We start from the raw sequence: 13527 nt of genomic DNA on the forward strand, positions 1-13527 counted from the left end.
CAGTTTAAGTGCCATCAGTTTAATGATACTTAACCATTCTGTAGTGGCCTCGATGCATTTTTTTTGGTACCTAAACCAAGATACCTCCTTGTCAGACCATTCTTCTCAAATGACTGGAAAAATGTTAACTCTTTAAAATTCTTATAATCTCCATCTTTCCTTTTTTCCCCCTAGGACAGCTTACTTAGACCAGATGTTTTTAGTTAAGAGTTTTATACAGTCAGAAACAGGAACGAAGACAGAAGACTAAGCATAAACTAAGTCACTCAACAGTAAGTTCTCATCTTGCCCTTGTATATAAAATTATTTGTCCCCTGTCAATTAATCATTAATTTTCCTGTTTTCTTGGTGGACTCTAGACTCTTATACTTGTGAGCAGTAATCAAATGGAATTCAACCTTAAGAGGTTACAGAAAATGCTACCTGTTGGTCATTTTTTTTCTGCATTTCTCTGGGGGAAAATACACTGCTGGAGATAACTGAGTGGATGGAGTAGCACACCAGCATGCTTCCATGTCAGTACTAACATTTGTAAAATAACAAAAAATAACAAAAAAAAAAAAAAAACCTTTCTAAATTACCCACCCACAGAAGTTGTTAGTAAACTTCACAGACTTCAGTGTGATTGTATACAAAAACGTGCTAATGTTAGGGCTGCTGGGAAAGAGAAGTGATCTCACTCTCTAGCTCAGTGAGGTACGGTGACTTTTGAATGGAAGCTGGTTTTGTTTCTTCTCAGATCTTCTGAGGCTGTTACTGAGATACACACGGTCACATGAAGATACACTGTTGTCATCCTTAAGTGAGCAAAATGGCACAAGTAAAATGCAGTGCGTATGGAAACACAGGAGTCTTAGAAGTCTTTCCGCTTGTCTGATCAGTGCTAGGAGGTGTAATTGTTTTGGCTTTCCCCAGAAGTGGTCTATCGACAAGTTTGTGTTAAGTGAACTGAGAGACCTGTAACCCCTTGGCTGCAGCCACTCCATAGCATGGATTCTGACCGTTTATTTCAAAACCCACCTAATTAAGAATAGGCATTACTCATGAACAAAGCATTTTCCCTCTTGCTTGTCTCTCATCTGCTCATTACAGGTTTTTCTTTCTCCAAGTGACCTAGGGGTTGTTTAGTCAAAAAGGCAGGACAAATTCATAAAGCTAGAGATAAGGTTCTTCTTAGTACAAGGAATGTTGAAAGCGTCTTCCCTCTGTCTCTGCTCTAGGGCTTCTATCCTCCCATAGACTCCTGTATAGAACAGAACTTACAATAGTGCTGGATTGACTTGCTGCTGATTTATTAAGATGTTTTGTAGATTTTTGATTAAAAATACTAGTTCGAGTTGACACTGTAGTAAAACACATGTAGCAAAATGTACAAATGGTTCTGTAAAGCTTTCTCCTCTGATGACTGTGTAGTATATTAAATTGGGATCCTTTTACTTTCAAGAGTAGCTTTCAAAAACAGACAATAAATAGCATTAGCAACTATTAATTGATCTTTAAACCCCATGTGAGGTTACAACATACAAAGTAGGCCCAGGTGCCTACCAGATTTTTTTTTTTTTTTTTTTTTTTTTCTAAAGTGCAGCCAGAATTGGATTTTTCTGCCTTGGTGACAAGAGGCTGAGACACAACCGTGCCCCGGCCGGCCGGACCCGCCGGGCTGGCACTAAGAACGGTGCGGCCCCCCCCTCCTGAGCAGAGGGGCCAAGTTCATTTGCCCTGGCAGTCTGCTGCCTTAGCAACTGTCTGCTTTGCACAGGGCTAGGGACGCCGCGGCTCTAGCTAGCGTTCGCGTTTCCCAAGTGGAGGATTTTACTCTGCACTCCCCCAGCTGCTTCGTGCAGTCCCGTTTTTCATCTGGCCTCCCTCGGGCTTGCTGTTTGCCATGCTACTGCTGAGGCTTTCGCGCAGCACGGAGCAGCCACCCCCCCGCCTCCACAAACACAGGAAACGGGGGCAGCTGCCGCATCTGGAGCTAACGGTAGTGCTCATAAAAACAAACCGGCTCTCGAAGTGACAGCGTGTCTTTAATTAAGCCGTTGCCGATCAACTGAGGCCCGGGGGTATTCAGTTCAGGGGGTATTCCCGAGCGTTTCTAATTGGCGTGCTCTGCTACCCCGGCGTCCCATTGTATTTTCCATCGCGGTATCGTCTCCCGGGGTTCGCGACCCCGGGGCCGGCGGCTGCGGCCCAGCAAATGGCGGCGGAGGAGGGAAGCGTCTCCCCGGGGCGCAGAGCGGAGGGAGGCCCGCCCCGCGCCCCAGCTCCCGCCGCCTCCGGGCCCGGCCGCTGCCGCGGTGGCTGCGGGAGGAGGAAGGCGCCCCTTGTCCGTGCCGCCTCCGGCCCCTCCTCCACGCCCGGCGGCGCGAACCCCGTTTCCCGCCCGCGGTCCCGGGGGCGGCGGCCGCCGCTCCGCCTCACCGCCCTGGCGCTCGGAGGGGAATGGGTGGAGTTGAGGAGCGCGGTTTCCTGAGAGGAAGTGACCGCACGGGGCAGGAATGCGCCGCCGGCTCTGCGCCGCATCCCGCCTGCCTCGCTGCGGTGCCGCGGGGAGCCCTCTCCGCCCCGCCAGCCATGCCGCACTTCACCGTGGTGCCGGTGGAGGACAAGCACCGCGCCGAGTACGACAGCGTGGAAGGGCTGAGCTGGGTGGACTACCGGGAGCCGGCCGCCGCGCCCGCCGCCGGCGACTCCTACGACACCGTCAGCTCGGACGGTGAGCAGGCACGGCCGAGCGGGAGGCGCTGGTGCTGCTCCCGTAGTGAGAGCCGTTCCCCGCTCAGACAAAGGCGGCTCTCGGGGGCGGCGGCTCCGCCGTTGGTAGTGCCGGGGCGCCGCGCGGAGCGCTGTCAGCCGGTGGCGGCTTCAGGCCGGTAGGGTGGCCCGGGGTCGCGGGGTCGGGGTGTGCCCCGCCGCGCGGAGGAGCCGCCCCGGGGCCTCCCCTGCTGGCTGGTAGCCCGGCGCGCCGCACGCGGCCATTATCGGGTCTCCCGCAAGCCGCGGCTTCGGAGCCGATCGGAGTGCGTGGAGGTACGCTCGGATATTTTGCGCTCTCTACCTCAGAAAAACGGGCGGTAGAGAATTCTGTTCGGTCCGATCTTGGGTGACTGCTTACTGTTCCTGCTGCTGTTGTTACAAAACGCCTCTGCCTGGCGAGATCTTAGCCGGGCCCTGGGTGCTACAGCAAGAGCATTGTGTGCGGGAGGCTTTCCTAGCTGCGCCTCTTGGGCAGCTCTGCTTTTTGTTGTTAGCCGTTTATGTATTCTGATTTCAGAAGAGGTTCGTGTAAACGGGACGGGATTTGGCGCGGTGAGGAGTCTGTACGGCTCCATTAAGTAAGCAGTGTCAGCGCTCAGCCTGTCTTGGTGTTTTTCTGTGACTTTTAGTAAGTCAGCGTAAATATGATGGTTGTTTCCTGTGAGAAAAGGAAGACAACTCAGATTCAGAGCAGAATAGTTCTGGTAAAAAGCTGTTTCAGCTCTTTGTAGTATCTCTTGTGTTTTTTTCTGCATTGGTTATGCCTGGTCTTGTAACCTTTGGGAAGAGGTTCGCCCGTGCTCAGCACGTGAATCTAACTTGCCCTCTTGTGAATCACTTGTGATTCTAGGCAACAAAAGAAAATATCAGTAAACACCTGGCCTGTTCTCCCTTGTCTGTGCAGTCAGACTTTTTTGAAGGCAGGTGTTTCAGGGTGCACAGTGTAATTGGTGAGGGGAGCCTGGGCTGCTCAGAACTGTCTTCAAGGAAGATGAAAGCTTTATTTTGCTGAACGATACTCAGCTGTCATGAGATGAATTCCAGGTTCCTAGCTTAGCACCCTGTTTGGTTTTCTGAATTTGTACTTCAGTGTTTCAATCTCTAACATACAATTTCTTTTCCTTTGCGTAGTTTTCAAAGGAATTTTACATTTCATGTAGGTCTCATGCTTATTACGTTAGTTCTTCCTAACGTGGGCACTTAGCAGTGATGAAAGATAAATGTTCTTCCCAATTTGTGTGCTATTATAGGCAGTTTGAGGTGCTAGCCCTAAAGGCTGTGTATGGCCTTGACTTTGTTTTATAAACAGGTCTGTTTTAAGCTCAGGTTACTTAACATACCATTAACATGTAAGGCAGTAATAGATGTTTTTTGTGGGGTACCTTCTTCCCTTGTTAGCTGCCCCCATGGGTTGGTTGGGACTTGAGGAAACCACTGCTTTGGTGCAAAAGGGAAGGTCAGTCAGCTCAAGTTGTCTGTCATCTGGGTAGCAGTGCCTGTAGGATGTATGCAAGCAGCATGCTCTAAGTCTGTCAGTAGCTGGCAAGTTGCGGTCTCTGCAGGTCACAGAACCATGCTGCTGGAATTTAGCTTAGCCTTTTTTTTTTTTTTTTTTTTTGCTAAACATCTGGAAAATCTCCATTAACATACGGCAGTTAAGTTCTGTTTCTGTTTGAACTGTAACTGTCTTCTATTTTTTAATTTACTTTCACAGTAATTAAGTGTTGTTTCATACCCTCGGGGTATGTGTATACAGATACATTCTCTACCCTACCTGTAGTGACAAGTGTGTTCTTTCCCACGGGCCTCTTCTATCTTCTCTGAGGTTTCCTGGGTTATGGTTCAGTAGAGGGGAATTTAAAATCTCACTCAAATTACTTCTCTGGTTCTTGGTGTTTCCTTTTATATATTGTGCAGAGCATAGAAGCCTCTGCTACCTGGGGAAGAGTTGAAAAAATGACATGGTAGAGCTGGGATGCTCCTTTTGAAGCCAGAGTACCTTACAGCTGCTTAATGCTGGCCAGAGCCTGCAGCATTGAGGTGAGCAGCCTTCCAGAGCTTCCTGTGGCAGCTGATTTTGGAGCTCTGGAGGAAATGACTGATTGGTGTTGGTGAATTCTGTGGTTCCAGATAAGGTAAACTTTAAATTAAATGCACAAATTCATAGTTTTTGGTTGTGGCCCTATCCAAGTGCATAGATTCATATTGGTACTGTGAATACAAACATAGCTGCCCAAACAGTGCTATTTGTCAAAAGTCTTTCTGTGCAGTCAATTACTGCCACCAAAGTCAGTATAAGAGAATTACTGAATATTCTCCAGGGAAGTGTTAAAGCAGCTTGTTAGTCAGAAACCTTACTCAAAGACTTCTTTGGGTTGCTCAGTTTGATTGGAGATGGGTTAAAGTGACTGAGTGATGGTATGGCCCTTCAAGTTTATGATCAAGCATGGTTATTCAGTTCTGCTTGTAGCTGGTCTCTGACTGCATGCAAAGTAGCAGATTTGTTGGTCAGATACCCCTTGCACCATCTCTGAAGCTTATGATTCTGAGGTCATTTCCCTCTAACCTTCTTACTCAAACCTTTATTTGTCATAGCCTTGTTTTTTTCTTTTTTTTTTTTTTAATTCAACTTGGGATGTCAAGTGATGTGATGTCATCTAAGCAACACAGAAGTGAAGCCATTCTGCACCAAAATTTCTCATCAACCATTTGCATAAGAAGACATTGGTCAGTGCATAATAATTTAACCTTCCCAGACAGCTTCGTTGTTTGGTTGTGAATAAGCAGATCCTTCCTGCTGCTCATAATAGATTTTGACATCTTCCATTTAGAAAAAGAAGCACAAAGACTAATGCTGTGATCCTATGACAAACATGTGAGCCTTGCTTCATGGACCGGCAGGGATGAGAAATGTGAATTTGGCATCTCTTCAGTCTTTGAAACAACGCCAGTGTGTTAGGTTGGGTACACAGGGTAAGGAATGGGAAAGTGGAATCTAAATAGCATTAAAAAAAAAAAAAAAAAACCACAGCAAATAAGCTTTGTTGTAATAAGAATCTCAGCTTTACAGTGGTTGTACTCCTTGTTAAGTGGAGTGAGACAACATCATGTTTCCTGAGGGAACTTACTTATCCTCCTGTGACTTTTGTTTGTGGAAATGAGACTCTAAGCAGCTTGGTGTCACTAACTAACTTTGGTCAGCTGTCACTCTTAGTTTTTGCCAATTAATAGCTCTGCTTATGTTCTAGTTATCACATGCCTTTCTTTCAGCCCACAGTTTTCTAACTAGACTCGAGACCTTTTCCACATGCTTAGTCTGCATCAGTATGTACAGTGTCCTTGTGCAGCAGCAGATAATGCCAGTCAATTTTAATAAACTATTTTTGAACTAGAGAAGATGGATATAGAAAATTCTCCTGTGATAGCAGTTAATTTTTATTTTAAGCTTTTTCCCAGTTGGCTGCTTTTTAATGTGCAATAACTTACTGATGAAGGTTTTAAGTTGCTTTCAAGACTATAGGTAAAACTGGCATAAAATACATCTGAAGATACTTGTAATGGAGTTAAGCAAATCCCTTTGCAAAGCACTTAATTCTTATATATGAATGTTTTGATAAAGACCAGAGACAAGATAAAATAAGTCATATAACAAATTAGGTACTACAGATAAATAGGGACGACAGAAGTAAGTGGCTAAAAATATTTTAGGTTATCTTAAATTCAAGCTAAAATTTCTGCTAGCAGCAATGTGGGTAAGTGGTGCTGTTAGAGTTGTCATAGCAGCAGGTTTTTGCATAAGCTCCGTAGCATGTGCGCCTTCAGCAGCATTCCTGTTGTCTCAAAACTACAGAAAGAAGTCATGCAAGAGGGTGCTTTGGAATTTGAGACAGAAGCTCTGAACTGTTAGGGAGAAAAATAACTTCAGAAGTACACTGATGTCTGTGAACTTCCTCTCCTTGTGAATAGTTAACGGTTGTCTTGATGAAAATGCTACGGATATTATCTCCTTAAACCTAATTTTAATGAGGAAGGTTTTTTTTATGTTTTGTTTTTGTTGGAAAGAAAACAACAACAACACGAGAAACCATATTCTGCCAAGGTTTGCATCACAATTTTCTGTCTCTGTAAAGCTTAAAGTGGAATTTTAAAGTTGTCCTACGAGTACTGAATATGCCAATACTTGCTCTTGTTATGTAAAGACTTTGAAATATTTTGATTTGAGTTAATACCCTCAACAGTAAATACAATTAAGAAACACTGCTGTGCAAATGCAGATCCTGAAAGGAGTTTTAGCAGCATGGTCATCCTTGTGAAGTCCAGTGCTTTTTTCCTCCTTGTACAATTGGCAGTTAGCACAACACTGATTGCAGCACCAAACTCCAGAATACTTTTCTCAACAACACAAGTGCAGAGATAAGTGGGCCCTTGCTAGAGATAAGGAAAGATAAGCATGTGGTATGTGAAAAATGAAAGTGGAGAAGTGCTTTGTGACACCATTAGCTGTGTATAAGGCTTGGATAGGTGAAAGAGCAAACCTGAAACCTGAAAGCAAAGGAATTTCTGTCATATTTGGTGTGAGATCTGGTGTGACTGATTTTAATGGAGTCCATGGCAGATACTCAGATTTCTTGATCTTCTTAGTACCATGCAGTTTTACTGAGTTAAATTCAATTTAAAAAAATGATTGTGTGAGAGGAGAAAAAAAGTTCATATTACTGCATAAACTGTCGCTTTTGGTAAAGGCATTTCTCCTTCCTCTAAGTTGTGCAGTGGTTAAGGCAGAGCTGGTCAGGCTGCAGCTGTCCGGTACCAAGGGGTTCGTGGTGCCAGCTGCTGGCTGCAGGAGACTTCCCTAAATATAGAAAATCATGGTCCTTTCTGAGGGTTCTCTGTTCTCTGCTATTTCAGTTATTTGGAAAAGCTCACTAGAGGATCTTTGTGATACGTCTTAAGTGAGCTGAAAGCAAGTCCTGTAACTGGGTGGATAGGTTTACATGTTGCAAAAAAATAAATTATAAAAATAATGATTAAAAAAGAAAAGCCGCTGCCAATCTTTTGTAGCTGTTGATTTACTAATATATATATATATTTGCTTAGGAGAATACCTCTGTAAGAAGATCAAGCAATCGCATATGAAAGTACATGGATTTTCTATCTAAATTCCTCTGTAAATGCATTCTCCTTTTGACTTGCTGAGTACCCATCCCAAGCTATTTTTCAACTATGGATTCTTTTTTTTTTTTTGCCTGCTGAAGTGGTGTCTCTTGTTCAGTCTCTGTACTTCCCTACAGGAATGAAAATCAGTTTTTGGATTTCTTATATTGTATTTGTGGTACCAGTCTCTCTCATATATAAAACTGATTTGTGTTTGTTTCATTCAACTTGCCCTTGCAAATTTCTGCAGGATTTCACTTCCTTAAAGAAAATACTGACATTTGCTTTCCCCTCTCACCCCGGCTGCAGCAAAACAAAGGATTACAATTTTGCATGCTCCTATAAGTGAGGTTTAAATTTGACTTCTGCTCTAAAGTTCTATGTAGAATCGTGGCTAAGGTACTTTGTAACCTTGTTGACTAAGTTGCAATACTTTTTGCTGTTTGATTTTGGAAAGCCTCCTTATTCTTGGCTTTCAGTAGACATCTGTTTAAGTGATGCCAAGTGAGTATTGCTGGTTTTTGTTCTTTCATTGAGCTGCTTTGGGTGATTTCTTTCAGTATAGTTGAACTTCTGTCACACGTGGAGAACTGTGCATCTTTCATTCTGTCTGCTTTAGTGAGCACTAAGCACATTTTTATGCAAGCAAAATAGAGAAATATCATACACCAAAAATATTAGCAAAATTAAATGCTTGACAGGTATTTATTGTGTTCTGTCTTTAAATATAAAGTTATTGCCTATTGGTGGATTAATCATGTGAAAGACAAATCTGTATGAGTCATGTAAGAGTCACGTAGATACTAATTCAATGATTCTAAGTAGTTCATAATTACCAGAACCCTACCAATGCCTACATAACAGGAAAAATACAGGCCTTATAATCTCCATGTATGGCACGCTTCTTTTCAGGATATGAGAGCATTTCGTAAGCTGGTATGTAGCACAGCTCCCTTCTCTTCAGCATGGGAGAGGTAGCATGTGGAGCAGGTCCCTTTCTTATGTCATTGAGTGCATGCCTATCTGGAGGTTATTTTGTAGGGTGCATACTGCCTGTTTGTCCTGAGTTGTCCTTATTTTTTAAGCATTGCTTCCAGAGTCTCAAATTATCACTTGTGAAGTTCCTGGAGTTAAAGGAGTAGCATTTTTTTGAACAGGTCATGTAATAGAGATTTAGTTTTTTTTGTGGTAGATATTATATTTGGCCTGGAAGAAGATGGCTTTTTTTTTCCAGCAGCCTTAATACATGTCTGAGCAACAGAGGTATATGTTAGGACAGTGCTGTGAAAACATTTTCCCCTCAGTTATTTGCTGCTATTAAAGGTACTTGGTGGATTTTTTTGGAATCATCTTTTGATCTTCGTTCCACTCTGTAGAACAGAGGTGGGATTTAATGTGCAGAATAAAGCACTAATTGACCAAAAAGAACTTTGATTCCATTAGCTTATGGGTGAGGAAGTAAGGTTGGTCACTTGGCAAGAGTGCCAAGTTATCTGTCTTTGCTCACTGGAGGCAGCCTGAGACTTGTTGGAGATGTAAATGAAATGGCATTTTGCTAAGTGGAAGATGGAAGGCAGGTGCCAGTCTGTGCTGGGCAGCTGCAGCATGAGGTGAAAGAGGAGACTGCTGGTGCTAGTGAAGGGGACAGCCATCATACCATCTTTGCGCGGGTGGTCTCTGTGCCACAAGAAACCAGGAAGGTGATTTGTGTAGGACATGGCTTAGCAGCATTTCTGCTGCTACTCAGTTTCTGGGTTTGCTTAATCCTCTGGAAATTTGTCCCAGCAGTTCATCCTCTGAAATCCAGAACAATTAATTTGCTCAGAACGACCTGCGTTCTCCTAGAGGCCCAGCTCTTTCATTGACTGGCATGTGGTCTGCAACATAACTAGGATGCAATCTATTGATTACTTTGATAATTAGGATCAAAGCTGCAAGCTTATGCTGGAAGCTGGCTCACAGGGAACTGCAGTAGGGGTTGTATAACAAGACCCTGGGAGAGGAGAGATGACGCAGGCTCTGTTTAGGGCAGAGGCATGCTGTACTATGTATAGGTTCAAGCTAATTAACCTTGAATGAAACAGTGGTGTTCGGTTTTGGTTTTTTCACTTTCCGCTGTCTGTAGCCAGCATTTGTTTGTGTTTGTAGGATTTTGAACACCATTCAATCATCACAGATATTTCCATAAAGCCATTTAGGCTAAACCCTTGCCTTTTAGTTCCATGTCAAAGAGAAATAGGGATTCTTATAGTGTGCCATTGGAAACCACTTATTTGCTGATTTAGGGTAACTTCTAAGGGGGAGCCACTTGTTGAGACTTGCTGTTGCATACTTTACATTGCTGATTGCTGCAGTAAAAAAAAACAAAAAAAAACAAAAAAAAAAACAAAAAAAAAACCCAAACCTTGGGATGAAATTATTTTTCATGAAATTATTTTTCATAAAATTACTGATAGTAATGCAACCTTGTGTTGTGAGTCTGCACTTGTGAACTGAACAGCCCCAAGTGCAGTCACTGTGCAAAGTCCATTTCTGTATTTCTGTGTAGGAGGTCAGACCTGAGTCAGGCCCTAAGCAGTTCAAGGAGACTTTGTGGTTGCTGCACTCTATGATGGACGGTAGTGCATAACCACTTCTCTGTTTTCTACTGTTGTGTTTGGAAGCTTTGTCTTCCTGATCCACTTTGTGTAAGTTTGTATTCAAAGCTGATACATAATACTAGAGTAGATGCTCCTGATGGCTTTGCATGTCTCATTTCAGAATTGACCACTCCCAAACATTTTCTGGTTTACCTCTGCTAAGGTCATTACTGTCCAGTCTGTCATTTTACAATATGAAGTATTCAGCAGGAATACTAGTTTAAGGTATTTTGTCACCTCTCCTCAGGATTTCTTCCTTTTTCTGCATTCACAATTTGTGTTTGGCACCCTGTACTGAGGCATGATTCCCAGGGCACAGCTGTTTCTAGAGTATCTTAAGAAAACTCTGCCAAACTTATCCAAATTCAGTTCTAGTATGGATATAACTTAGAGGGAATTTACATTGCTCAAGCAGAGACAGACCATTCACTTTTGATGTGTCTGGGTTTTTTTTTTTTTTTTTTTTTGTTTTTGTTTTTGTTTTTTTTTTTTCCAGAGAACACAGCAGCAATGTCAGGGATAAATTTCAGGAAAAACCCAATACTGACTAACCGTACAGTAGGATATTTATCTGCCCTTTTATAAGTTATCCTTCAGTGTATACACAGGAAGCTTTAGAGCTGTAACTTAAGGCAACATGCAAGGAATAATTTTAAGTGCGGTGCTTTGCCTTTGCCCTTTTTGAAGATGCTGTGTTCTGGATTTTTTGGTAGAAGTGTATGTTTAGCAGGGCTAAGCTCCACCATGTGTCCTTGAGTTTCTTCTGACCTGCCTTCTGCATGTATTTGATTTAACTCCTGACTGCTGCAGCAGCAAAGTGAACCAGTATTCCCTGTTGCCCCGTGAAGAGTCTCCATGTGTTACATGCTGCTCTCGTCTTGCTCTGACGCTCTTGCAAACTGACAAACTTTCTGTAAAACAATGGTAAAAGTCACTGTCTTTTCCAGACACCTAGCTGTGTCTTGTTTTGTGCTGTGCTGCAGTGTGTAATATTTTGTGCTATTTCGGAAGAGCTACAAGCTCTTCTCTAATGATGTGCTGGAATATATATGTATTACCAGTAATGTGGTTTGTTGTTTATCATATATGCAATGTCAGAGAGCTCTCCAACCTCTAAAATTTTTGGTAGGGGGGGAGTGATTTCTTTGCTTGTAGATGTCCCAAGCTGGATTTGGCTTTTTCAGCATTCTGTAAGGATTGTGACCAATGGAGCGGTGAGGCTTGTTTTATTTTTTTAGCACCACATGGAAAAATCAGCTCTTCATCTTTGGTGCATACAGAAGCTTAGCTGCTTTTTTATCTTTCTGCTTACTACCAGCAGCTCCTTTTAGTTAAAAATTAGTAAATAAATAAAAATCTCTCACATGGTCCATTTTCAGTGCAAGAAAAATGTTACTAACCCCTTTCTATACAAATTAGTTGAAAACTAATAAAGCATTTAGAACTTAGGTATAAACTGTAACTGATGAAAGATGTGTTCCCACTGTCTTTCAGGAATGGGCAGTAAATGTCTGTGTGTGCATTGTATAGTATGCAATGCATAAAATGTACAGAAATTCTCAAAGTAGTTTAAACCTTTTTCAGTCATTTTATGTATGCTTGGAGATACAGAGCACCCTTGCCTGTATCTCCATTAGTTCTATGTGTTTTCTGTAGGAAGTTCTCTGAGCTGTTACCAACTGCTTGCTTTTACTCCATGGCTTCTAGTTGTTGTTTGTTTTGGCATATGTTTTATTTCTTACATATGTTCACCTTTCTTCCTGCAGAACTGTGATCAGCTGAATGGGTACGAGGCTGAAAACAATTTCCCTTATTTGATACCAAAGAGAGAAGTAAATTTTGCATGGAACCTACATGCCAGTCTCACAGATGTATGTTGGTGTCTCAGAGAAACTGAGAATGTTTTTCTGCAGGGAAAGAGGCCTTCCCTGAGACAGGGATAGCAATAACATATTTCTTGCTGTATTTTGACGCAGAGTGTGTTCTGAGATGCCTTCATGCGTGTGAGGGGTCCGAGTTTCAGGGATGACAGTTGTGAGAAATGATTTGGAGTTTTTCCACATGAAAGAAACTCTGCAGTGTATTATAAAAACAACCTCTGAACTTCACTGTAGTGTTTTTCAGTTGGCAATGAGGAGTTAGATTATGAAAGCTCTGAAGCAGTGTGTGAGTTCCTAAATTCATTTTCTCAAAAGTGACTTGGCGTTTTCAATCACTGAGGCATTCTTGGTGACTGCAGCTATTGGATAAAGGAGATAGTGTGGTGTGTGTGTGTGGTATTTGGAGGACTACCTTATAAGCAAACAGAATGCATGGGGGTTCTAGTAATTATGAACTACTTAGAATCATTGTTAGTATCTACATGTCTCTTATATAAGCCTCCATTTCATCGTACAGATTTATTTATTTTGTTGTGATCTTTCATATGATGTATCCCCTAATGGGTAATCATAGTAAAAGTTATTGAAGATGGAAAGAAATACATCACTGTTTTCACTTGAAAGCTGAAATGCCTGGAGGGCAAACATCACAGAGCTGTAATTTTCATGGCATTAGCAGGTTTAAAATGCTGTCTGATTTCACACTGAGCAAGCAGCAGATTTGTGGCACACGCTCTTTAGAGTAAGTGTGCAAACAGTGTGCAATGTGCCTCTTAGACATGTCCGAGTTTGATTTCAAAATAGCATTTTCAGTAAGATCTTGATATTTGCCTATTTTCTCAGCGTTTAAAGGATTATAATGCCAGGATTATATCAGTGTTGGTTTAGCTTTCTCTAAGGAACCCTTTTGTTTATGGAAGGAGATCAATCCCATTCAGCTCTGCAGGCAGTAGTCACTTTGTCAGAGGAGGTAAAAAAAAACTTCTATTGGGAATACAGTATTAAACTTGTCTGATCCTCAGGACTTGACAGAGAAGGCATTTTCTAAAGCATGCACTAAAAGCAGAAAGAAGAATAATGGTAAACCAAATTACTGC

The 13527-nt window shown here is 42.5% G+C and overlaps 1 protein-coding gene across 4 annotated transcripts in view; it reads left to right on the plus strand.

The window, feature by feature from the left end:
• Positions 1-13527, plus strand: part of SLC12A4 (solute carrier family 12 member 4) — a 52744-nt gene that overhangs the window by 3606 nt on the left and 35611 nt on the right. For 2 of the 4 annotated variants that reach the window (XM_046899421.1, NM_001389569.2), the window contains exon 1: positions 2388-2716. In XM_046899421.1, the coding sequence (XP_046755377.1) occupies positions 2443-2716 (274 nt within the window). In that variant the 5' untranslated portion in view covers positions 2388-2442. Of the gene's footprint in view, positions 1-174; positions 2717-2932; positions 3031-13527 lie in introns of those variants that run through there. The other 2 variants (XM_046899422.1, XM_015292366.4) reach the window with 2 other exon arrangements.

Source organism: Gallus gallus, chromosome 11 (assembly GCF_016699485.2).
Source record: "Gallus gallus isolate bGalGal1 chromosome 11, bGalGal1.mat.broiler.GRCg7b, whole genome shotgun sequence".
In the NCBI taxonomy this organism is placed as follows: Eukaryota; Metazoa; Chordata; class Aves; order Galliformes; family Phasianidae; genus Gallus; species Gallus gallus.